At 42.0% G+C, this 25,511-nt stretch overlaps 1 protein-coding gene across 6 annotated transcripts in view; it reads right to left on the bottom strand.

Moving 5' to 3' along the window:
• Positions 1-25,511, bottom strand: part of GRM3 (glutamate metabotropic receptor 3) — a 104,852-nt gene that overhangs the window by 21,813 nt on the left and 57,528 nt on the right. For 4 of the 6 annotated variants that reach the window (XM_048301019.1, XM_048301023.1, XM_048301022.1 and 1 more), the window contains 2 exons: positions 24,597-25,200; positions 10,804-11,659 (listed from right to left, as the gene is read on the bottom strand). In XM_048301019.1, the coding sequence (XP_048156976.1) occupies positions 10,804-11,659; positions 24,597-25,064 (1,324 nt within the window). In that variant the 5' untranslated portion in view covers positions 25,065-25,200. The remainder of the gene's footprint in view (positions 1-10,803; positions 11,660-24,596; positions 25,201-25,511) is intronic. The other 2 variants (XM_048301024.1, XM_048301025.1) reach the window with 2 other exon arrangements.

Below are 25,511 nucleotides of genomic sequence, written 5' to 3'. Positions count from 1 at the left end.
GAGCACAGTATCATTTTTGCTAATACTTTGCTCCACTGAATCAGTTCAGCAACAGCAATCACTGGACCTCAGGGGAAAATGTAAAATGAAAATGTTGATTTATTTGCCTGTTTTATGGTGCAAGCAGAGACACATTGATAGGCTTGGACTGATAAAATGTTTCAGAGATCTAGGAGAGACATTTATAGCACTGCCTCAAACCTTCTTCTGACTGGAGATAATTTCTTCTCCAAAGAGCCTTTAAAGATGGGCTTTTTATTCTTTCAGTTACTGGAGCATTAACTAGCCATTAGCTATCTGTTCAAATCGATGTGCAAATGTAATACAGGAAGTTTAACAAACTTTTTCATCATATTTTCATCAGTTCTCAATAGCAGTTTCATAGTTTTTTCAGCCACTGTCTGGTGGAGACTTATCCTGGTACAGTAGGCCAATCTTTGACACAAAGCTGATCACTTGGAGCAGTGTTCAGCTGCTGCATTCATCAGGGCAATAGAGAAATGTCATGGAAAAATTCTACTTTTGCAGAAACCACAGGTAAAATTTATTTGTAGGGGTACAGGGTGAATAGTTAGTTATGTCAAGGGAAGGAACCACAAGAGTACAACCTTTCTGCACACAAACAGTCAGCTACTGGTCACTACACAAATTCAAACTTGGGAAGAACGGAGGATTGTTTTCAGGGCATAATTAATAGAAAGAAGAGCATGTTTGCAGCATATGCAAAACATCCTGTAAATGGTGAAAAAACAAAAGCAGTAGCAAGAAAGTACAAGGCCAATAACAACCTCTCCAAAAAAAAAGAACTGGGACTGTCCCTTGATTGTGGATGCTGGAACTCATCAGTGCTGCTACCTGAACACAGGATGTTCTCCCTTCCCTTTGGTGTGGAAAGACCACTGCTTTTGGATTTGCTACTCACTCTTTATAAATGCAATCTCAACAATCATACATCAAGTATTATCTTTTATTATAGAATTAAGTAAAGCAAAATTTTAGAGAGCAATGCGTGAGGGCTCCTGTGAATGTGTATGTGTGTGTTCATGCCTCTCTGTGTGTTTTCCAATCCATGCAATAAATATGGTTAATACTGGGTCACAGAATCAAGTGATATCAGATGTAGCCCTTAGGTATCACATTCCACCCTGAAAATCCATATTCTCTCAGCTACAGAGTTACATGGGATTTTTGTAGTACATACATTCTGTGTGAGGACTCTGTTCAAAGCTGGGCTTCCCTCGGCTTTCTCACACCAGTAGTTTCCCTGTTTCCTCTGAGCACAGTGCAATCCCTTCCCTGAATAAGACTATGGTGTTTTCTTCACTGAGCCTCCTATTTCAGCTACAGAACTGGTAAATATTTCATATCTCCAAAGGAATTGTTGCTTTAGTGTATTCCATCAAATTGTCTGGAATCTGTGTATAGCAGCAAGTAGAAGAATGTACAGCACATTGAATTGAGGAGTCATTGCAGATACACATTTAAAAAGTGAGTATCACTCAACCTTCAGAAATGGTCTTGAATGGTTCTTTTGTAAGAAATGTGTTAGATGTATACATGCCATTAGTCTAGAAGAGATGAGATGATTCATACATTGCCGAGTAGAAAGATGGGATTGTACAAGAGAAGCAAAACTGCAGGAGATGAAATGCAAATGCAGGACTGAGGGGGCAGGGGCCTTCAGAGTGTGAGGAACAATAACCTCTGCTTTCCATCTACTGGGTGTTTGCAACCACCACTCCCATCCCCACCACTTCTGGCTCTGAGCTGTTCTTCACAGCCATTCAGGAAAGAGAGAGTTTTTGTGTGGAGACCCTACATTCCAAATTACTGATCTTGGTAATTTCTTAATAAAATACATGCCTTAAGTTTAAGGATTTCTATTTGGAGACATGGTCCTTTCTGGCTTAGTGCTGAACGCCTTTTCATCCCAACAGGGAGCAGGTGAGCTGTCTATGGATGGAAAAAAAAGCAAAAGAGCAATGCAAAGGATTGCTCGTGTAGCCATGCTACAGCTAGGATTTCATGGACATTTCTGTTAGAAGTTTCTCTGCTTCTGTGCATGAATATATGTGTCTTGTTCCCCTTGCCTTGAAAAATTTTAGTATTCTTTGTCTTCACTTGTTATATGCTCAGACAAATACACTTTCATGGCAAGAAGAAGGAAACAAAAGGAAATGACTCACCCAGATAACAGCAATGAAATATATTTTTACATTATACTCTGTATCTGCTAACTAAATAACCATAAATATTGCAGTGATGCCAAGGCAGGCATTCTCTGAGATGCTTTTAGAGGTGTTTAGAAACTTGGCTCTGACAAATGAGGAAATGAAAATCACACACATTTGTCTGTCAGGTCCATCCAGTTTGCAGTTGATGGGAGTTGTGTAGAAGGTCAGTTTGTGAAGAGTATGCATATGTAAAAGAAATTTCTGCTCCATGAAGATGTAGAGGTGGTTGCTTTTGGAAAAAATGGAAAAAATTTGGGGAAAAACATATTACTGGAAAATGTAAACAATGGCTGTTTTGAGTTTGGGTTGAGTTTCTTTCTCCTCTTTTATAGAGAAACAGGCCTGTATCACTGAGTAGTGGGGTTTTTTGCACTGGGAATCAGAAATGGACAACACAAATTTGAAGGGAAGAGTTCAGGCTTTGCAGAAAGCTGAAATAGATTCACATGCTCATCTGGGCTGCAGTTTGACAAGTACAAATACAGTAGTTCACTTGGGACAGGTTTGTCTGCAAACTTGCTCTGTGGAAGAGATGTAGGACTAAGACCACAATCCATGTTTAGATTGCAGCACCAGGCTGGGCTGAGTGTCAGTGTCATACTAATGCAGCTGTACTGGTCTGGTCCCTGTTCCTGCTTAACCACCATTAGCCTGGGAATATTTTTGTACTGTGCTCTACTGGGTGAAGAAAATGTCTTCCAGGGATGTAGTGAAATTAAGGTTATTTCAGGAGAAAAGATACTTTTCTATAGATAATGCTTTCACTTCTGCCTTTGTAGTATAATTATTAGCTGCCAACAAGGATAGAGGTATTGTAAAAATAACATAGCATTTCGTTATCTTTGGGATTAGACATCTGGATTTGTGATTTTCTGTAGTTTTCTTCATCACCTTTGGAAAAGACGAGTTTTCTTGGAGACTCACTGGAAGTCCAGGACACACCTGGATTACTCAAAAGAGTAAAATGGAATTACCTTCTCATGTCCTTCTCCTCATCCTCAACACTTCTGTGGTCATGTTCTGAGCACAGCCTTTGCTTTTGCCAGCCCCTATTGTAGTATCTCAGCATGAGAGACTATCTGATATTAGATATGGAAGTGCTGAAGCACTTTTCTGTAGCAGGCGGTAGAGAAGAGTCTGGTCTTTTCATGGGCTTTTCAGAGCCAAAATAGATGCTAAAATGTAAGGGATAGGAATCCTGAACCAAACTCTTCTTTCTCACCTGATATTTTCTCCTTCAAAGTCACAGGAAGAAAGAAGCAGATCTGGCATCTCTTTAGTTATGTGTGAACATTTCTCCCAGGTAAATCAGCATGAAGAATAAGAATATAATCCCATGGTATGTCCTGAGTTGCCCTCTACTGTAAAACCCAGTAGGCCTGGGAAAGGGAATGTACATAGTTGGGGGATGAAAAGGTTGTATGAGACTTCCTGCTCCTCTGAGGACTGGTACAGACCCTTGGTATTTGGGATTCACATATCATTTGCCAGCAAAACAAAAGATAAAACAATAACTATTATAAAACAAGCAGCAGGCAAACACAGGAGCCTGTTATTTAGAGAAATTAGGTTACCAAGCCTTCTGTCTCTCAAATATGTGCTCTGAAAGAAAATCATTGCTCAGTTTGTCAGTCATGTGTTTCTCCACAAACACAGGATATCTAATCTCATCCTCATTTACACACTCGCATGGATGCTGTGAAATCTGTGAATCTGATTTATGGATGCCTAAAGGCTACATTATTAATAGGAGATAAGCAGCTGACTATAAATTACATACAAGGCATAAACTACATAATTTTATGTTCAGTATTTCATAGCTCAGCTGAAGTGGTGGATTGTTTAAACATTCAAGTAGAGGAAACTGAGATGGAGATCTAATTGCAATTTCAGGGATGCCAAAGTACTTTCACCTAAATATGCCACTGTAACAAGTCTGGGGCTGTTGTTGGCCTGTGGTTTCTGCAGGCTTTCCAGGAACGACACCCAGCTGTGTAAAGGCCAAAGGCAACATAGTTCCAGAGACTTCCTGAGGACTATATGAAGGAAAGCTGTTGCTGCTCTGTGTCCTGCTAATGCTGCATCTCTCATCTTTCTGTCCATGGGAGCTCAGTGCCCAGGTCAGGCAGAGGGTTGTGGCAGCAGGCAGTGGTGGCAGCAGGCAGTGGTGGCAGCAGGCAGTGGTGACAGCTGTGGCAGCCGGCAAAAGTACCTTGCTCCTGAGTTAGATGAGGAGCAATGGCCCAGCACACCTTGGCCTCCACTGCTGGAACTTATCTCAAGGGGTGAAAGCACAATTCACCTCTGCTCCTGCTCACTCAGGCTAATTACTGTGAGTTAGTGCCAAAGGAAAGCATGAAACAGCAGCTTTTTATGATGGTCTCTGGCTTGATAGCAGACACCATTAACAGGTAGGTCACTGACCTGCCATCATGGTGAGAGACGTTTTAATGGAAATTTTATTGGGAACACGTGCCCTAGAGATGACAACACCTGTGTCCTTCTGCCAGCCCAGATACTCGTTTCAGAGGGTGCAGTGAGTGACACACAACACATCCAGAGTGCAGACCCGTTGCTTGCCATCATGATACCTCAAACCTAAACTAGGGGTTGAAAAGGCTCTATAGTATTTTAGTTTCAACCAGTTTACATCTATAAAGACCTGATAGGAGAGGCTTTGTCTTTATCAGACAAGTTGGTCTGATTGCACAGCTGCCTTTCCTTTCAGCAGGAAGTTAGACTAGAGCCCACCAAACCTCCTTTATTCTTTAACTTTATGATTTTATACATTATGATCTAGAGCATACACAATTAAAAATCTATATAAACGCATATACATAAAGTACATAAATATATTAATATATACATATACTAAAATCTTCAGGAGGACTAAGTAGAGATTAGCTTATTTACTCTTGGAGTGTAAATTTACCTAAAGTAAAGGAACAGCAGATCCCATGAGGCCTGTAAAGAGAGGAGGAAGGAGAAAGAAGATGGGGTCATCGGGATTTCCAGGTCATCAAAATCTTGCTGCAGCTCTCTGTGTATTTACACCACTGTAACTCCAATACAGAGAGAATATGGGAAAATACTGTGCAGGTTCAACTGTTCCTCTGCTCTGAAACAGCAAGTCTCAAGTGTGCTTTCAGAGACTGTCCCTTAGCTGCTTGCAAGATTTTAAACACTATGACACATTTTTGGTCCCAGGGAAAGGCAGTAATTTTTTCCTATAAATCCTAGACATCTTTTTCATGTATATTTTTAATTAGTATCTTGGGGAATTCACTCTACATTTTTCTTGCTTTTATTAGCTACAAATCCATCATGTATTACACTTTTACGACTTTTATGATTAACAAGGTATTGGATGCCTTCTGCCCATGTAAGCTTTACCTTAATCTGAAAGCGTGTTCTGGTTTATGTTACAAATAAGCATCACAAGGAAGACCATGAGGACCTCACTGCTGACTGAGTGCTGAAGGCAAGGGGAATCTGACCTGATGAGAAGGAGCTCCTCGGGTGACATGATGGAGTAGCAGGGCCATCTGCCACAGAGCCTGGGCTTTGAGCTCCAGCTTTAGGCTGCACAGGTACTCCCTGCTGTAAACTCATAGCTGGCCTTTGAAGTTTCTGCAGCTGTAATCTGCTTGTGATAGCAAATGCAGCATTCTCTTAGTCTGTGCTCCATGCAGCCTGGCTGAGCACTGAGTTTTGAAGGGCACTTTTCACAGGAAATATTTATGGCTAAATCCCAGATCAGGGACCATGCAATGCTGCTGTGCTCAGAAGTAAGGTGACATCTGCTTGTTGCAGACCACGACACTTAAGCCCTTTCTTACTTGGATGGAACAGTTATGATGGAAATGGTCTGTGAAATTGTGTTCCCACAACAGAAGTCATCAGTGTTCAAGAATAAAGGAGAAGGTGAATGTGTGCTTCTGCTTCATATTATTTGAGTGTTGACTGGGGCAGAGTGAGGAGGAAGAGAAGAAAAAAAATGAACCACATAGAAATGTAAGACCAGGTAAGAATACAGGTTTTGTCATAAAGTCCAGTGGAGGAAAGGGGACAAATCAGACCTGGCTTACAACCCTTTTCTCATTTTGAGTAGTCATTCTGGTTAGCCATGGGAGAGGATTTGTCCAGGATAAACTAGTTTTGATGATACAGGCTTTGCTGTAGAAGAGATGGATTTCTGAACACAAGTGACTCTGGTAGCTCAGGAAGAAGAAAGGGATAGGAAAAGACACTGAGTAGTTTAAATATGCACTGCCTAAAATTTTTAATGTCTTTTTTCCAAGTCGTCTACTTTAGCCAAATTCTTCCCACCATTAGCTGTGGAGATTCAGAAAGCTTCATGAGACAGGTGGACATGCATACATCCCAAAATCCAACCCCCTCTGCCCATATGCTCCCACACTAGACTGAGGGCAGAGTTAGTCCTGTTATACCATCAGCCCTGCTAACTGGAGTGGGAAAAGCTGGAGCCCAGGCCCACACTCCTGGCTGACAAGGCTGTTATTCTGCACAACCAGATAAGCAACCCTGGGTCAGATGGAGCTAATGCTGGTCTTTCAGTATCACTGTTACCCTTCCTCACCTCCAGTCCAGTGTCGTGGAGGAGCAGCTACAGCAGGCAGCAACATGTAGGGCACAGCTGTGCAGAACCCTGCTCATTTTTATCCCAAATGACGGACACCCCTCTCATACTGTCCTGGCACTAGACAAATGTGAGGCTTGCAGTAGTGCTGTGGGCAATGGCAACACTGCTTTTCTGTGTCATCCTGGTGGCCTAAACAAGCTAAAATAGTCAGCAAAGCTACTTGCTGCACTGTCCCCTCCACCCTTGTGAGGGAGCAAGGCTGCTGGATATGTGGCTTCATCCCTGGATTCATAGCCCTCCCCGGAGTCCCTCTGTATGCTGCCCTTCAGCAGGCAATAGCCAGGTACAGCGAGAAGTTGGGTTTACTCTGTGCTCTCTGCCATGGAGACCTTTACTTTTGTTCAGCACTTCTTTGTTGTCCTAGTAATACAAGTTAACAGCCTCTTGAACCAGCATCTCTTTATCAGCAGAAAACCATCACGATTTAGAACATCAAGTGCCGCACTTGTGCCCTCAGGAGGGAATGCAGAGGATGGGAAGATCAAGAAGATGAACCAGCCTATATCTCTTTAAAAGGCCAAGCAAGCACTGAAATAGAGTGAGTGCATTTATCTAGGGGCTGGGCTTTGCATTCTCACATCCTGCTGCTGGAAGCTGGAATTGGGCACAGGTCTCTTTTTCTCTTTGCTGAAAATATCACATTTGTCATATATGTCTTACCGACTTGCAAGAAAATGATGTGCTTGGTGTATCTCACAGACAATAAGGAGTGAAATCTCACCCTGTCTTCATGGCACACTGCAGTTCTGTGGAGTTATTTCAATTTAATGAAAAAAGAGAAATAAGTAGGAGCCCAGAGGTATTAGTGAAATACCTGTCACAGCATGTCAGCACCAGTGGCAGCACAAGGATGCACAAATCCTGGCCAGTCCCCTACAGCCACCCTGCTGTTAGCTAGTCCCTGGGTATTTCCTTGCAAATCACATTATTGCTGTGCCTTAAGAGTCTCACTTCAGGCTTTCAGCTAAATGGCAAGTGAAAATAAGCCCTAATCACTCTATACTCCATCTGTAGTCAGTAGCAAGAGATGTAGGGGCAAATAATGCCTTGCATGGGCTGGAACACATCTGTAAGTGCTGATCCCCTCCATTAATTGTTATCAAAGACTAATCAAAACTAATTTGAGTGTGAAGGGTAAATGTCTAAAATTGCTCCGTCCCACACCAGTCATAGAAATGCACCTGATCGTTTACTCAGACTGGTGTGGGTGAAATACACCGTGTTCCAGGAAACTGGGGCGATACATTCAGGCTCGTTTGCTAGATTTCTTTCACAGAAACCTGAGGTTTTATGCTTGCAGGGCTTGTCTATGTGGATCCCTGCCTTTCAGCAGAGGAGGCATTGCTTAAATAGCTGCTTGTGTGTCTGCAAATATGGCTATCACTGTTCTGTTTCTTGCCTGCTTCCGTGTGGTGGGTGTGGATCACTACCCAGGCTAAAGAAGAGAGAAAATCGACAACCTGACTTGGTTGCAGTGTAGCTGCTGGGCTGCTAACTTCCATGCCACCCTCCCTCTGCACTGGGAAAACATCCTCAGGTTTGGAGGTGGAAATAGGAGAGCATCATTGATCAAACATACCATGCAACAAGGTCCTCATATTGCATTAACAACACACCCAAAGACTTTCTTAAGCAAGGAAAGAGCAAAGGATAACTCTTGGTCCCATAGAAATCAGCAACAAGGTTTGTATGTATTAAAATCTCACATATATATTAATTTTTCACACCTCTCTGAAAGGAAGAAGGCATGGAAGATTTGCTGAATAACTCGCTACATAAAAATCACTCACCTGCTTAAAAAATAACTTACATTAAAACAGGGATTCACATTATAATGGAAGAACTAATAATAAAGAAAGGAGATAAGCAAATTGTGTTGTAAGCTGGTAAAAATACATATGGAACAAAGCCATTGGAAAAGAACTTGACAGGTTTCTTAATGCTTTAAATTGGAAATGAAAATTATCAGAATCTAAACCTCTTCAAAGATTTCAATGCTGATTTTTAATCAAATTAATTTGGTTCAAAAAAAGAGCCTTCTGTTTTCAAAACTGAAAAATTACAGGCTTCAATTTTTTTTTTCCAGCTTGAGCAGCTTCAACTTCCAATTCATAAAAGTATAAAAGATATTTCAGTCAAAATTAAAATTAATTTTTCTGGCTCTAGCTAAATAAACATTTTCCTGAGATTTTGATCAAAGAAACTTGGGGTTATTTTGACTTCATATCTAGATGTTGAGTGCAAAAATGCTTGGGTGCTTAAAAATATCTGCATGTTAGAAAAACTATTAAGAATCCTATATATGAACTAAGGTTGCTTAATCTTAAGGCTGGAATCTACTATTAGCGTATTCATTTAAGCCCATAAAAATACCTGTAGTGTCAGAAGAAATCTTCAAAATAACTGAAGTTTAAGATATTGAAGTGCCTACTCATTTGGGTAGGTCATTACGGTCCTGAAGTATCTCCCTGGCAGGGACAGAAGCACACCACTGCCTTCCCTCCTGATCAGTATGCCAGGAACCAGCTCCCATGAAGTGCTGTCCTCCTCAAACCAATTGATTTCAACAATTTAAAGACATTCAAGTATCTCTGAGGATAAGTGCAGGCAAGCGAGAAAAGACTTTCTATGTTGTAAGTGCTGTGAGGAAGGGAAGGAGAATGGATTCTTAGTTTCCATAAGTCTAAACCCAAAAAGTTTGTTTCATTCTGACTTGAGTACTTGGCTACACCAGCCATACCCCACTGGGAGCTGGTGAAGTGCCAGGGATGTGGTTTGACTCAGATCTAGAAGTGATCTGAGTCAAACACTGAGAAGATCTCTAAAGGAGGGAAAAGTTCAAGCTCCAATTTGACAGTTTTACATAGTTTCCAGTGCTACTAGCATTATACAATTATTGAAGGTCTCTTGGGATTGAGCATGCTGCATCCTACACGTTTATCCTTCAATTCCTCTTGGAATTTTGTTCTCACACAAAGCACAGCGTGATGTTTCCTTACTATCAACTCAGTCAGTTGCGAATATCAGTTTAATAATACATAGAAATGCAAGTTCAACCTAGATGCTTCAGAAGAAACTTAGATATGTAGCAACAAAAGGACAGGATGTTCTACACTTCACTTGTTTCCTCTGTAGATCTATTTAGCTGTGCTAAAGTGTAATGTTGTTATGGCATAGTACTAATAAAAAAGCTAAACTCAGCCATATGTGATGGCAAAACCAGCGAGATGCCATGTGCTGTGCAGCCAGTCCCCATGAAGTTTGCTCATATCATTCCCAGATGGACCACCCTCCTCATCTCCTGCCCATGTTTAATGTAGCTTTTTTTATACTTTGTCATTAAGCCTGTAGTTCTGTAACACAGGTAATGGCACTATCCCATATATTTAAATATTTTAGATACATCTGATTCTATGACAGGAATTATTACTTTACTATTGCAAGGACATTGGCCATGGTCCAGCAATTATGTAAATTCATAGCAAAGTGAGGGAGAGAAGGCCAAGTCTTGGCATGGGAATAGCAGGCAGCTGCCTGGTGTAGCAGGTGGTGAAAGGACCATTGGCTTTCAGACATGCCCAAACTGGCTGTGAATTAAATGGGTGTTGGTGTGTGGAATTTTAGAGGATGGAGTGCAACATTGCCAAGACCAGCTGTTGCCACCTTCACCTCTTCCTTCTGCTGGAACAGGAGGAGCATTGAGCTGGTTTTTTAGGGTTCTCACCAAGCTCCTCTTCCTTCTCCTTTCTGTGTTCTTGTGACAGGAGTGACCTTGCCTGGGTACCACCCTGGTCTGAACTGTGAAAATAGCTGCCACCAGGAATTTGGCTAAGTTACCATGACTGATGAACACTTCCTTAATTACAGTGCCATTCTGTATGTACGAAAAGAGGAGTTATTTATTACCTGTAAAGTTTACTTTCAGGAGATAATCTTTGTACAGCTTCCTGCCATCCAGATGCTTCATGGCATCACAGAGTTTGGTGGTATTTGGGCAGAGAGTCCTCTGCATTTTATGCAAGGCATGGGCCATTGCATACACAGCATTTACAACAAACATGATCTTGGATTCTTGCTCGTAGTTGGAACTGTTGATGGTGAAGTGCTTGTCACAAGCCTTTTTATGTGGTTTCCGGTTCTGCAGGCTACACTGGAATTTTTGCTCCCAGAAATCCTTGAACCAGGGGTTGCGTCTGTTGTTATAAGGGCTGAGACTTTGGAAATACTTGTCAAACTCTTTAACCGGATGGGAAGCAAGCTCCAAGGTTATGGCCCCCGATGCTATGTGCTCATTGCCCTTGACAATGCTCTCCTGTGCTCCCCACCCGTCGCTGGCAATCCAGGTGAAGGACACGTTGAAGCGGTTGGCAGCCGCAATGAGCTCCCGGGAGTCATCACCTCGCATGAACAGCACCACCACCCTGGCATTGGGTTTCTGGAGCAGCTCCCTGATCACGCCGTCGTAAGACTTCCTGATGTTGGACCGTCCCACTTTCTCGGAGGTGGCGATGCAGATGTTGCGCAGACGAGCTTCCTGCTCAAAGGCCTCAATCCCCGTCTCCCCGTAGTCTCCTTCGGAAGCCACTGTTGACACGTAAGTCCAGTTGAAATACCGCAGGATTTCAGCCATGGCTTTTGCTTGGTAGAAGTCCGGGGGCACTGTCCGTGCGAAATAATCATAGCGGGATTTGTCGCTCAGCTTGGCACTGGTGGAGGCGTAGCTTATCTGGGGGATCTGGAAGAGTCGGAGCAAATTTGCCACCTGGAGACAAAGGGGGGGAGCACAGATTATTAAAGAGTGGCATTTATAAAATGGAACAAAAATATTTCGGGAAAGGCATTGACAGTGTTTTTTAATGAGAGATGTTCTGACGATTGCAGATCGAGGGTGTTGATAGGGGATGTTGATAACAAACTCCAGGGAGAGTATTGCACTGAGCTTATGCACAAAAACTGTTCTGATGCCCAGTTAAGTCCCTGGGTCCTGCTGTAATGTTTGTAAGGATTGTAATGGACCTTTATTTTCGTGAAACTGAGCCTGTTTAAACAACAGATAATTAGACACAAATGGACAATATATTTCAGTTTCAGATTTCAGTAAGTGTTCCTTACTAAGGTCTGAGGATTTGCATGCCTTTGCTTCTGAATTCTTAAAATTTGCATAGTGGGATAGATCTTCTCCAAGACTCATTGTATTTGATAACCAAATGCACTAATAAGATATAAATTTCCATTTTGTGCAAATATCACAAATGTACAGGCCTTTTGCAGAACTTTATAGTCTCACACAAGACAAGTCCCTACCTCTCCTATTTTTCACTCATTTAAACTTTTTTCTGAGGTGTTCTGACTTCAGACCTGCTGAGATGGCACATTCATTGCATGCAACTCTTCAAGTTGCACCATGTCCCAGAACCACACAATCACATTCACAGATTCACAGAAACACAGGATAGTCTCAATTGGAAGGGATGCACAAGGATCATCGAATCCAGCTTTTAGTGAACGGTCCATATGGGGACCAAACCCATGACCTTGGCATGACTAGCACCATGCTCTACCCAACTGAGCTAATGTCATGCTGACCTACGGTTTTTAATAAATAATAAAACTTTTAATAATCTCTATTTGCCCTTCTAGTTTATGTGGTCCAAAGTCCTGCTTTTTTTTTCTTTTTTTCATGTGTTCCTATGTCCAGTGCTTAAATATTTCCAAATCTACTCTGCTGCTCTCACAGAAGTGCAACTCTTGACCACATCTCGAAAGGAATGAAGAAAGGTTATGGCACTTTTTTCCTATGATAGATTCTTAAATAACAAAGAGAAGATTGGGGGCTAGAAGTTGTGTCCGGTAAATTAAATTTGAAGCTAATCTTGGAGTACAGCCTGACGAAACCATTTGAAAAGCCATAGTGTGCTTGAGATTCCTGCAATAGTGTACTTGAGATTCCTAAGGGAAACTTATTAAAAATTGCCCAATCATTTAATTTTTTCAATCTTCCCCAGATTTTTCCTTGACCACAGACTGTCTTTAAGAATTCAAAGGCAAAGGACTGTTTTGAAAAAATGTTGTAGAACAGGCAAATTTTGAAGGCTCAGACGTCAGTAGCAAATTAGACAGTCTGATTAAAAAAAAAAGGAAGAATTTTATTGCTTTTCAGCAACCTCTACGACTTGGGATTTTATAGATTTAGATTCTGTCTTTTCTGTAATGCAGACACTGAACTAGTGTCCTGCTGTAGCTCAGTCTCCCCCTGTAAACAGGTGTAATCTCATCTGGGCCAGACTCTGCTGCCATCCATACGTGTACAGGGACTTTCACAAGTCCTGGGCCACATGGAACTGAAGACTTCAGGAGGTCCTTGTCCTCCTGTCCTTCTAAAACACCAGGAAAGACCAGATGTCCTGGCACCTCAGCTGTAGCTGTTGACTTGAAGCTCGCCTTCACAAAATAAACCACTGGGAGCAGCTTATTTTAGTTTAAAACAAAATATAACCTTTTCTACAGTGCTTGGAAGGAGCATCCTGAGCTTTAGCTGACACTCTAGTTTTGCAGTGGGTACAGGCACAAGGCTGTGGCTGAACTAGTTACCGGCCCTCAGAAAGCAGCTGATGTGTTCTTAACCTCTCTGCTAGATGGTAACAAGCATTAAACTCCCTTATACTGGAAGTGTGGGATTGAATTTGCATTGTGGTGATGTAAATGAACAGCTTTAAAGCAACAGGATGGGTAGAGAGGCTTTTTCTGTCACCAAGGTGCAATGGATTCTTTGAGCATCATTAAGTCCCTGTGGCTTTGTAACTTTGATTATATGCCCACAGATCCCCATGGTTTGGTTCACATGTCCTCTCTCAAGAGCACTCTGATTTGGTAATAAGAATCTACTCCACATAGCTATTCTGGAACATTTCCTGCACAACTGTGTGGGCTGGAACTGCTATTCTTGTCTCAGTTTATTCTAGCAGGAATTATTTTATTTGTGCTAAACCATAATGAAGATATGCACACATATCATTCTGCATTTTCCCCATCAAATTGGCTAAAGAAGTCTGTTTTCAGCAGCTCAAGTAATGCTGTTCAGTATGTAGACAACCCTTCAGCTCACAGAAAGATGCTCCTAAAAATAAAGCAGCTTTATCGTTAGTTTGATTTATTTTTCCTTTTTTTCTGTTTTTTTCTTAAATATATTTTTGTTTGTTTGTTTTGTTCTGTTTTTTTCTTTTTTCTTTTAGTCTAAGCAGAAAAAGCATCCGTTGAACTACTCTCCCAGTTTACACAGGGGCCCTCAGCCTTGGAGGCCACTATACTTCTAGGGTCCTTGCAAACAGCTGCAATTCTGATTCTTGTCCTCTGGGGAGAAGAAAGTTTTCATGTGTTTACAGCTGTCTGCTGTAAAGCTTCTCATTATGAAGCTGTCCAGATGGTAGATTTTTCATGGACTAAAAATTAAAAAATATAAAGAAGTCTGATTAATCATAAAGGATAGCGGCCCAAGCATCCCTGAAAACTATTACTGCTCATGGAATTCAGTGAAGTTGTATCTGTTATTCAGATCAGGACACTGTTCTTGAAATTCTCAGGTGGGGATTTTTTGGAATATTGTAATGTCTTGATATTAGGGACTAATTTTTCAAAAAAGGTCAAGTCTCAGGGACCTAGCTGATGCAATTGATTTCAGAACAGTCCCTTTTTCCAGCCATTTCCATGCTGATCTGAGTATTTGATTATGAAAATGTTATCCTGGTTAAGAGACTAACGAGAAGAGCACAGGTAGCAGGTTCTGCAGAGGAGATGATGTCTAAACTATGTGTACTCAGTGTAGTAGAGGACAGTGGGATGTAAACCAGAGTTATGTGCACTGAGATTGAACCACCTGAGGCACACCTCCACTGTAGCTCCGTGCTGCCTTGGCATGTGTGGCACAGCTTCAAAATTGCAGTGCAGATCCAGCTTTTGCTAAGTGAAATAATTTATTCTGGCAAAGCTCCAGGGAGCAATTTAATCAAGCCGTGGTGCATGCAATTAGTCCTGAAATCCATATGTTGACACTTAAGTTGCAGTAGTAGCCAGGTCTTTTCACTGTGAAAACTGGTGGGTTTTGCAGATACCTTTGAAGTCTGGATGTTCTACATCTGCAAACCAAAACAGCCACTTTGCACAGCTTGCTGTGAATAACGTGTGTCGACAGAGTCAGCGTTCAGCGTGATGGGAAGCCTTTATTTGCCCTACACTGCTGGGCTTATTAGTGCAGCCACTGTCCTGTGGTAAAATGTCCAGTCCCCAGGCAAACCTGGCTCTCACTCAGCTGCTGGGATGGGGGGTGATTTGTTGCCCAACATGAGCATGGCAGTAAGTCCAGTGCCAGCCACAACCCTCCGTAGGGTTTACTGCACCAGCAAATCCTGCAAATGGAGTGGCTGTGGCAGTGCCAGGGGAGACCAGTGTCCCTCTCCCAGCACTGGAGCCACATCTGCCACTTCTGCTTCTCTGAGCTGCAGGGACAGGATAAATGCTTGTGGGAAATTGCCAATCTTGTTTAAAACACTGAAAATGGCTCCATAATAACAACCTGCAAGGAGCCATGAATTAGATACAGCTCAAACACATGAACCTGGTTTCTTAGTGTATTGTAGCCATTCAAGAGTCCTGCTGGTAAATGGGGACAGACAGGTAACATCTCTATGTCTCAGTGACCTTGATCTGTCCTATGATTTATTGAATCTCATGGAACATTTTGCTTAACATTGATAGACTTTTTTTCTTTTTTTTTCCTGGCAGTAGGATTTATTCTGATGTTTTTGTTAAAATTTCCTTTCTTAATGGCCCAGAGACTGTTCCATGGATTTTTTGAATGTGTATGGGGCTGCAAAATGCAGGAAACATTTTGGAGAAAAGAAGAAAAGATAAATTTCAAAAGTTCTAGAATAGATAGGGTTTCTTCACCATAACACACAAGCGTGTATCACATATTTGTAGGACAGAGGAGGCCCCTTGTTAGATGACAGTGCTCTCTGCCCTTCTGAAATTTAACCATGCGAGAATCTCACGGCACTTAACACGGCTTAATGAATCTAATTTCACAGAGCTCCTTTGAGACAGGCAAGAGCTACTCTGAACAGACAATAAATTAGGCTGTGGAGCAGAACAGGATTGAAGTAAAGGAGTCTTGTCTCTATTGAGAAACTAGGCAAATTTCTGTCTCTCTGAGCTGCAATCTCTCCTAATGGAGATTCTGTTGCTGCGTTTGGACTCCTGAGAAAGCCTTTCTATTTCTGGGAATAAGTTGCTAGTCCAGATTCCCAGAGCAAGACCATGGCAAAGCCATGTCCCAAGTTTTCCTAATTTCTAGATCATTGCTATAACACAGGGCCTGAACTCTTGCTTTGAAGGAACAGGCACTGCAACCAGTGTACATTGTATCCCATTCCCAAATGTTGGTAATCTACCTTGTGGGCTTTTTGTTATTATTTGGGCAGTTGGAAGTCAAACTGCACCTAAAGCATTCATTCCAATATATAATACATGGGTTTTTTTCTTATTTAAACTTTTCTTCTTTCTTAAACCTAAAAATATAGCAAAATTTTGGCAGAAAGTGCTATTTTAGAAAGGCAGGAAAGAAACACTGGTTGTGAATGGGCTGGGACGTGGATGTGTGATAGGTGGCAGGCATAAACATGATGTAAAGACTAAATGAGGCACCTCTCTAGTCAACAGTCTCCACTGGCCTGTGCAGTCTCCCCATGGTCTCAGCTCCTGGGAAGTACATTTTTTCTCACGTTAAAGTCTCCCTTTTTTCAATTCATAACTACTTTCTTCTATCCTCTGGTCCCGCATCATGTTGATAAAGACATTTACTTTGTGTTCCTGAGAACAAATCTGTACATACTGAAAAGCTGGTATTAGGTTAATACCAAACCTTCTCTTCTCCAGACTAAACATGTGCAGTTCCCTCAATTTCATTTTGTAGGGTTTGTGCTCCAGACTCTCCTCCCCATGATTATGTTCTTATTTATTGAATCGTCCTTTTACCAAGGGACCCAAAGTTGAACATAATATTCTACATGTGGTCCAATGAGAATAGAATAAATAGAAATATTTATTTCCATCTGTGTACTGGCCATGTTTCTGCAGATACAGCCCAGCAGGTTGAGAGCCTACTGAGCTGCCAGACTGTATCACTGGCAATAAATATGAGCAATACTTAAAAGCTGGGCTCCATCATAATTTTCCCTGTTCTCTTGGGATTTAGTAGGGTCCTACCTGGGGACAGTGTGACCCAGAGTGACTCAGTCTGGACACTTCTGACATACTCATATAATTTGGGAGTATTCGGGAAGAGGAGAGCTCAGTGATGCAAATGCAGCTGCTCAGCTTGGACCCAAGAAAAAAATTCACTCCAAGCTAATATGTTTTCAAAGGGAAATTAGGACCTTAAGGGCCTCACTGCTTTCAGAACTGAAAAACCTGTATCAGCCTGGAACATCATCTCTCTCTAGCCTGTTTTAAAACTATGGGTGCCATCTCTGGGATATTATAACTGAAGGATATTTTATTGAAGGCAGTGACTGCACAGGGGCTGTGTCATGACCTGCAGCAGAAAGCACCAATTTGGCTTCAGCAGGACTTCAAGCACTGACCCTGGAAGGTCACTGGGAATGCCAATATCCCAGTTTTTAAACTGGGATATTAAAGGTCAGTTGTAAGGAACTCAATTAGATGTAGTGAGGTTATTTAGGAGTCCCAGCCTGGCTTGTTCTCCTATGGAATCTTCTGGTGCATTGCAGGACTGAAGCAGTGGTTTCCACCAGCTTTCTCACTCTTTGGTATTAAGAGGGCTGTTTCCTTGTTTGTAAGTAATGTTCCTTAACCAAATCCCTTCCAAACAGAAACTCAAGAAAAAATAATTCATTATCAAACAAATAAAAATGTCTGACATTTTTTGTTAGTGGGGAGAGGGCTGAAGGGAACATTATTTTGCTCTTCTACTGAAAATTCAGGCAATGAGGCTGGGAAAAATATAGATAAATATTTACAGCAGACTCAGTAGCTGTCACACAGAGAGAAGCAGTGTTTGAATGGTGAAATAACTTCATCTGCAAAATGAACATCAGAAATAAGGAATACTGTCAGAGTAACAGCTAGGATTTCTGCAAAGGACCTGGGAATTTCTTTTTATATTTGTGTCCATCTGTGCAATAAAAAGTAAACCATGGAGGGCATCCAGAGAAATGCTGTGCCTTGAAGGAACTGTTTGGAAATATTTTTTTTTTTTCCTGCAGGGGATGGGACAGTGAGCTGTCACAAATGCACTCTGCCTCCATACAGCATTACTGTTGAAGCGAAGTAAGCTGAGCACTAAAGTTGAAAAGAGACCTGTGCAGAAGACCTTGCTTTGCATGAGGAGTGCAACTCTTCTCTGAGACTTCATAAACCTGCCTGTGAGTGACTCATGTCACATATACACGTGATCAGAAAAGGTACTAAAACTGCGGCTGGTGGTTCTAAAGAAACATGGAGTTGCTTCTGGACTTAGAAGAGTTATCAGTGGTAAATATGGTTATTTGAGACTCATTTACTGATGAGTAAGTCTAGTCAGAAGAAGTAGAATGAGTGTAGGTGACGTCCAGGTGACCCTAGCTAGTTCTTATTTTTGGCCACTTCCTCTTGCAGTTACATCCTTTCCCACTTGGAACAGTTTATTGTTCCCTACAACTCGGTGAAAGGAGACTGTAGCCTGGTGGGGGTTGGTCTCTTCTCCCATGTAACAAGTGATAGGAAAAAAGGAAAGGGTCTCAAGTTGAGCCAGGGGAGGTTTAGATTGGATACTAAGAAAAAATTCTTCACTGAAATGGTTGTCGGGCATTGGAACAGGCTGCCCAGGGAGGTGATGGATTCATCAGCTCTGGAAGCGTTCAAAAAACATGTAGATGTGGCACTTGGGGAGATGGTTAAGTGGCGGACTTGGTAGTGCTGGGTTAAAGGTCCCACTCGACGATCTCAGAGGTCTTTTCCAACCTTAATGATTCTATGATTCTCTCATTGTATGGTAGAGCTCCCACCTTCTCACCTGTGATCTTAGTGGTTACTTATCCATCCCTCTAAAGTCATAATTTCCCCTTAACAAAAGGAGAAAATGCAACACACTGAAAAAACCCCAAAAATATCCCAAACCCAAATCAAAAAGACTGCAAAGGAATCAGTTACTGTGGGATTTTCAGAGAAGCCAGAGGGAGGTACCCACATTCCTTTGAAATCTCTAGGAAAGAAATATCCAGTGTTCTTTGGACAGTTTGAAAATCTCAGCCTAGTGGCTGTTCAGTTTCTGAAAGTGGAATAGAAATAAAGAGAGGAACAAACAGCAAGGATCTGGCCGAGAGGTAGTGGAGAGAGGGGAAAAACAGAGATAAAAGAGGGAGAGAGCTTAAAGGAGACACATGGAAGCTGGCAAGTGCAAGTGTAGCTTAAACGCTGGTGGTAGGTGGTCCATCTCACAGAATAGATTTTTTAATAAGGATCTGGTTTACTTTTACAAGCACAAAATCACCAGAGGCTGTCATTGCACAGCACAAATGGTATGTGTGGCCTGGCAAACCTCTGCAACCCCCTGCACATTTCTCCTGCCCACATCCCTGTGGGGTCCATGCACAGTGGGGCAGAGCCCCATATGTTATATTTTGTTTCTTTTTTGCATTTGGTTCATTTAAGGATTTTACACTATTTTCAGTGGTGATAGAAGTCAGAAACTGTTGTTAAGACTCCGGTTGAAAGATGGTTTATCCTTGGAGGAAGGAAATGGAGGTGATTAGCTTTCAGGCTCCACAAGCCCTTGGCAGACTTTTGTGGCTAAGGAGAAATGACAGCCAGGAAAAGACTGCCAGTAAATGAGTACATATTCTGAATTTCATGCCAGATGGTCACTCACTTAGGAGTGGCTTTAGCTTTTGTGATAGCAGTAATGCACCATTAAACCTTCTCCAGTGGTTTTGTTACAGTTTGCTTGAGAGACAGCAAGGAACTGAAGAGAAGACAGCAGGGCACTGGTTTCTGTTCTGCCATTTTTTCTGGATGAGGCTCTAACTTGCAAATAACTGTCATGGTAGTGATCTGGAGGTCTTGTGGGTTGACAGCATTAAAAATCTTTACATCCATAGGAATATAGTACACATAGAAATTAAAAACCCAGCCCACCTAAAGGAATGTCTTCATTTTTCTAAGAGCTGACTGCAGGGAATGGACCCTAGTCTTCATTTTCAGAAGATGAATCCAGTTTTCAGAAATAGGAAAGAACAAATCCAGCACTTGAGTAATTGTATTCCTGCTTCCACATGCAAATTCCTGACAAGAGCTGACCTAAGTATTTTAAACATGGAATTGGGATTGGCTATTCAGGCGCTCCTCTGCAAATGAATGTTGCCTTTTTATCTTATAATTTTAAATGTGTCGATCTCTCCAAGGAAAAGGCGTTTGAAATTTCTGTTGTGAACTAAGAAAGAGTGGATAACCTGGCTCAGACGAAAAGCCATGACCCCAAAAGAAGACCCTCCAAATTTTGAATTCTTCACCTCCTCATGCTAGACTCAAGTCAGAATATTATTTCATGAAAACAGGTTTGTTTTTTCTTTTTTAACATGAGCTTTTCCATTGACTAAGAATCCTGGCTTGAGTTTTGAAAGATCAAATGCTGTGCAGATTGGGCTCACTGCTAATTTAAACACAACATCTAAAAACTAATTATCCAGATCATCATTAAGGATAATAGCCTAGTCTGACCAGAAAACAATTAAGCATTCTGCATTCTCTTGTTGTTTTTAGTCTCTGCAAAAAGTGCCTATCACATATACTGACTCAGTGGGGAAGGTGTTCATTGCTGATTTACCAGCAAAATCTTTTTTTCCTTAGTGGAAGGGTAATGAAAGAAATACAAATCTGACAGCAGGAGCATCATGAAGTGATTTGGCAGACAGCTGTCCAGACAAAAAAAGCAGGAGAGGGAGGGTGAAGGGAGAGGAAGAAAAAATATTGAAATATAAAGACAAATTCACAGGAGGGGAAAAAAAAAAGGCAGAAATAATTTTTGTCTGAATAACTCAGCATGTTTTATTTTAAGGCTAAGAAACTGCTCTGTGGACTTTATGGTGTTTACAGCTCTCAGAAAAGGAAAAATGCTTGCCAGGGCTACATCTGGAAGCATGTAGCACCCTGAATGCTGCTTGAAAGCACAGGGAACTGGGGTGCTGAGCCTTGCACACATATGCCTGGTGAAATATTTTGACTTTCAGCACTGGTATGGTTCCAGTTGTTACTGGAGCTACTCTGTACAGGTGACTGACTCTGAAATTGGGTAGTCTCTTCTCGCATGGCACCAAAATGCTTGTCTTTAATGCTTCAAAGTCCTTACAATTTCAGGCTTTAGTCTGCAATGTCTATTATTCTTGACAGGGATTTTCTTTTGAAACAGAACTTGTGACTGGCTATCTTAACAGGATGGGCAACAGGAGTGAATGGCTTAATTATGTCTTTTCTAGGACTTCATTACATCTTTTACAGGTGGTGTGAAATCTAGAGGAAAGCTAGAAAAGAGAGACTGAAGGAAGGCCAACACAATCTATGTCAAGAGAAAATAAACAACTGAATACTTTTTTCTAGCTGGAAAATGCTAGATGACAAGTCAAATGATTTGTGAAACTATTTTTCCGAAGAACTGTGTTAAGAAAGATCTTATGTTTGAAAAACTATTGACAACTCTAGGGAAGATCATAGAATAATATTAACTAAAAGTATTGGTTCATCATCCTCCATAGGTTTTGCAAATTGGATGACATATGGATTTGCATACAGCTATATTGCCATTTTTTACATGTACTGGATGAGAAAGTCTCTAATCAGGACTTCCAATTTCCGTTGGACAGCTGCTCCAAACCCAATATTTTGCAATATGAAACATTTGTATACCCTCTCTTATGTATATTCGATGTGTGCTGCATCCAATCTACTGCCTCAGACACGGATTTAGCCTTAGGTCAATGATCACCAGAGACTGGCTTCAAAGGGACAGGCTGACAGATGCTGTGCAAGAGGCCACAGACTGCTCTAAAAGTGTGACCTGAATCCCTCTGGATTTCTGGGAGGGAGTGAAATACCTGTACCACTTCCTCTGCTCTAACCACTTTTATAGATATGTCTTTCAGGCTACCTCATATCTTCATGTCCTTTGGACACACCTGAATTTAGGGTGGACTAAGAAACACACTGACCACAAACCAAAGGTAGAGCAAAAAGACTGTCAGCCCTCCACCAGTGGGATAGGGCAGTCATATGATGCTTCAAAATATTTTGCCAGCCTTCAGACAGTTGTAGCTCTGAGAACTGCTGAACCAGAGGAGGTACTTTACAGAATTGCTTCTTTTTGTTTCTAGTCACTTCTGGGACTCATTTAGCTTTTAGCATCTACAACAACCTACCATTTGCTGGTTTCATTTGATGTACTCTTTTGTCTGATTGGAAGAGACAATGAATAATGATTTCCTTAACAGTTTGTGCTGCCCAAGGTTCTGTAGCTATTATTTTTCCCCTTCAGATGTCTCTTTTTCAGCCTGAAACTTACTTGCTTTTTGTTCTCCAAGTGATCAGACCCACATAACTGATGAAGGATACATTCCTGCTCTGCTAGCTGGTCCACAGTGGACAAAACCACTCCTACTAAAGAAATGGCTGAGGTTCTGCTCTGCAGAAACTATTCTCCTGTGGTGTGGGTAAGGATTTGCCCTTATATTCCCTACTATGAATACACAGATGAGTTATACACTGGAAGAGAAAAAGAGATAAAATGTAATTTCTTTAAATTCTTCTGTGCTCATGCATGTCCTATGGGATCTGACCATGCTCCCAACTGATGAGATTTAATGCCTTCACAAGAGAAGCAACCAGTTCCCCAGTGTAATTCTGATTGAAAAGAACACTGGATGAACTCTTGGCCTATTTATGAAACAGGCAAATGAGATTCTGTGGACTTTCTGTCACTGCTAGCATAGTCTGCAATACAAAGTAACTCTTACTGCTGTTGACACTGGTGCAGTGATTAAGGCCTCTGCTCAGTCTGAAAAAGCATCCTACATTGAGTCTCTGAAAAAACTTCCTGCACTGTCAAGACTTGATGCCTTTGGAAACCTGCAGCTGACCATGAAGAAATAAGAGATGCAGGGTCTTAGTCTATGTCAGTCTGGGCTTAAGACACCACTCACCTGTGATTATGAGTCATGTGGACTGGCTTGTTTTATTTGACCCAAAATAACTGGATCACAGAATCACAGAATCATTTAGGTTGGAAAATATCTTCAAGATCACCGAGTCCAACCTTTGACCAATCCCAGCCATGTCAGCCAGACCACAGCACTGAGTGCCACATCCAGTCATTTCTTTAATATGTCCAGGGATGATGACTCCACCACCTCCCTTCCTGGGGAGTCCATTCCAATGCTTAACAACCCTTTCTGTGAAGAAATTCCTCTTGATGTCCAACCTGAACCTCACTTAGCACAGCTTAAAGCCATTTTCTCTCAGCCTGTCACTGGTTGCTGGGGAGAAGAGGCTTCCCCTCATCTGGCTACAACCTCCTTTCAGGTATTTGTAGCTATATGACCTCCTCTTCTCCAGGCTAAACACCCCCAGCTCCTTCAGGAGGAGTCCTTCATAGGACTTTCTCTGTAGACTCTTCACCATCTCCATTGCCCTTCTCTGGACATGCTCCAGCACCTCAATGTTGCAGTGAGGGGCCCAGAACTGGGCACAGGATTTGAGGTGTGGCCTCACCAGTGTCCAGTACCGAGGTCACTGCCCTGGTCCTGCTGACCCCACTATTGCTGATATAAGCCAGGATTCCATTGGTTACTTGACCATCTGGGCACCTGGCTCATGTTCAGCCACTGTCAACCAGCACCTCCAGGTCCACCTCCCCTGGGACATGTTCCAGCCACTCTTCCTCCAGCCTGTTGCACTGCAGGGGGTTGTCGTGACCCAAGTGCAGGACCTGTACTTGGCCTTATTGAACCTCATACTATTGACCTCAGTCCATTGATTCAGGCTGTCCAGATCCCTGTGCAGTCTTCCTACTCTCCAGCAGATCAGCACTCTCGCCTAACTTAGTGTCATCTGCAAACTGACTGAGGCTACACTTGATCGCCTGATCCAGGTCATTGATATTAAACAGGTCAGACCCCAATACTGAGCCTTGGGGAATCCCACTAGTGACTGGAAGTAAGATAAGGATTTATTTTTTTATTTTAAATGTCTGGTGTTAAAATGAAAAATGTTATGCACACGCAGCATGGCAGGAACACATATTCAGACACATTGGTGGTATCAGTTATGATTGATGTGAAAGCAGAGATCTGCGCTCAGAGTTGTAGAAGTGTCATAAAATGCACAGTTCAAAATAAATACTAAGATTTTTGGAAACCTCAGAGGCCCTCAGCATACACCATAACTAGAGGAAGTGGACAGCTGCCAGAGGTTTGAACTACAAGTGTTTTAAAGAGTGACTCGAACTAATGTGAATTCAGTAAAAATCATACGCCAGATTGACCCCTAGGGTACAGTGACCAAGCTAAGACTTGCTTTATTGGAAAACTTATATAAGCAGTGGTTCTCTCACTGGAATCGCAGATGAACGACTCTCACCTGGGGGGGCTGCTGTGACTTACCTGTATGGAGACGCTGCTGTAGGAACCGCCTATGACTCCTGCAATGAGCAGTGGCAAATTCTCTTGGATGGCATACGAGCCGTCAGGGCACATGTACTCTGTTTCATCCACTTTAGTCAAAGATGCCCTGACAAACTCCAAAGACTGTTCTAAGGCATATGTATCCCTGGAACACGTGTCCAAGATGTGAACTCCAAGCTTAATTCCTGGCAGCAAGTAGTTGTCTTTGTTGATTTCATCAATAGCAAACAGCATGGCCTCCAAGCGCTGGATGCCTCGGTCTTCATTGATTCTCCCACATTCTTCTATCCCAGTGCCTTTTTCCTTGATTGGGAATAAGCCTCCTAAGACCAGGTCTCCTTCTATCTTAATTTCCTTCCTGACAAAGCTGTGGTCACTTAGGGAAAGGAAAATTCCTTTGGAAAATAAAGCTAGCGCAAGCACTTGGAGTCTGGTGAACATCTTCATTGGTCCTGTTTTAGCAGCTCTAAGAAACACTGGTGGGAGCAAAAGCACTCTTCAGTCCTTCTGATCCATTGCCAGATATGAAGTGCTGTCCCACAAGCCAGTGAAGAGCAAGCCAACAAGTCTTTCCACTGGACCTCTAAAGAAGAGATGGGAAGAATTAGAAAAGGCAAAAGGAGACAAAAAGATGTGAGATGCCTTAATCACACAACCATCCCTCCTTAAGAAAAACAAGACTCTTTTCCAAGAAAATTAAGGTAAGTAGATAAATAAGTAAGGGAGACATGAAAGAGGAAAATAAGAGACATGACAAGAAGGAGTCTCGTGTTTCATGCTTGCTCAGGGCATGAAAATGCTTGCAGCTGGACTTTCTTTAATGTTAATCACAGTTTGGTGCTCGGATCAAAGGGAGAACACAGCAGTGATGTGTGTACTTAAGATGATTTTACT

Source organism: Corvus hawaiiensis, chromosome 4 (assembly GCF_020740725.1).
Source record: "Corvus hawaiiensis isolate bCorHaw1 chromosome 4, bCorHaw1.pri.cur, whole genome shotgun sequence".
In the NCBI taxonomy this organism is placed as follows: Eukaryota; Metazoa; Chordata; class Aves; order Passeriformes; family Corvidae; genus Corvus; species Corvus hawaiiensis.
The sequence above is the reverse complement of the archived record's forward strand: the minus strand, read 5'-3'. Positions and strand labels throughout refer to the sequence as shown.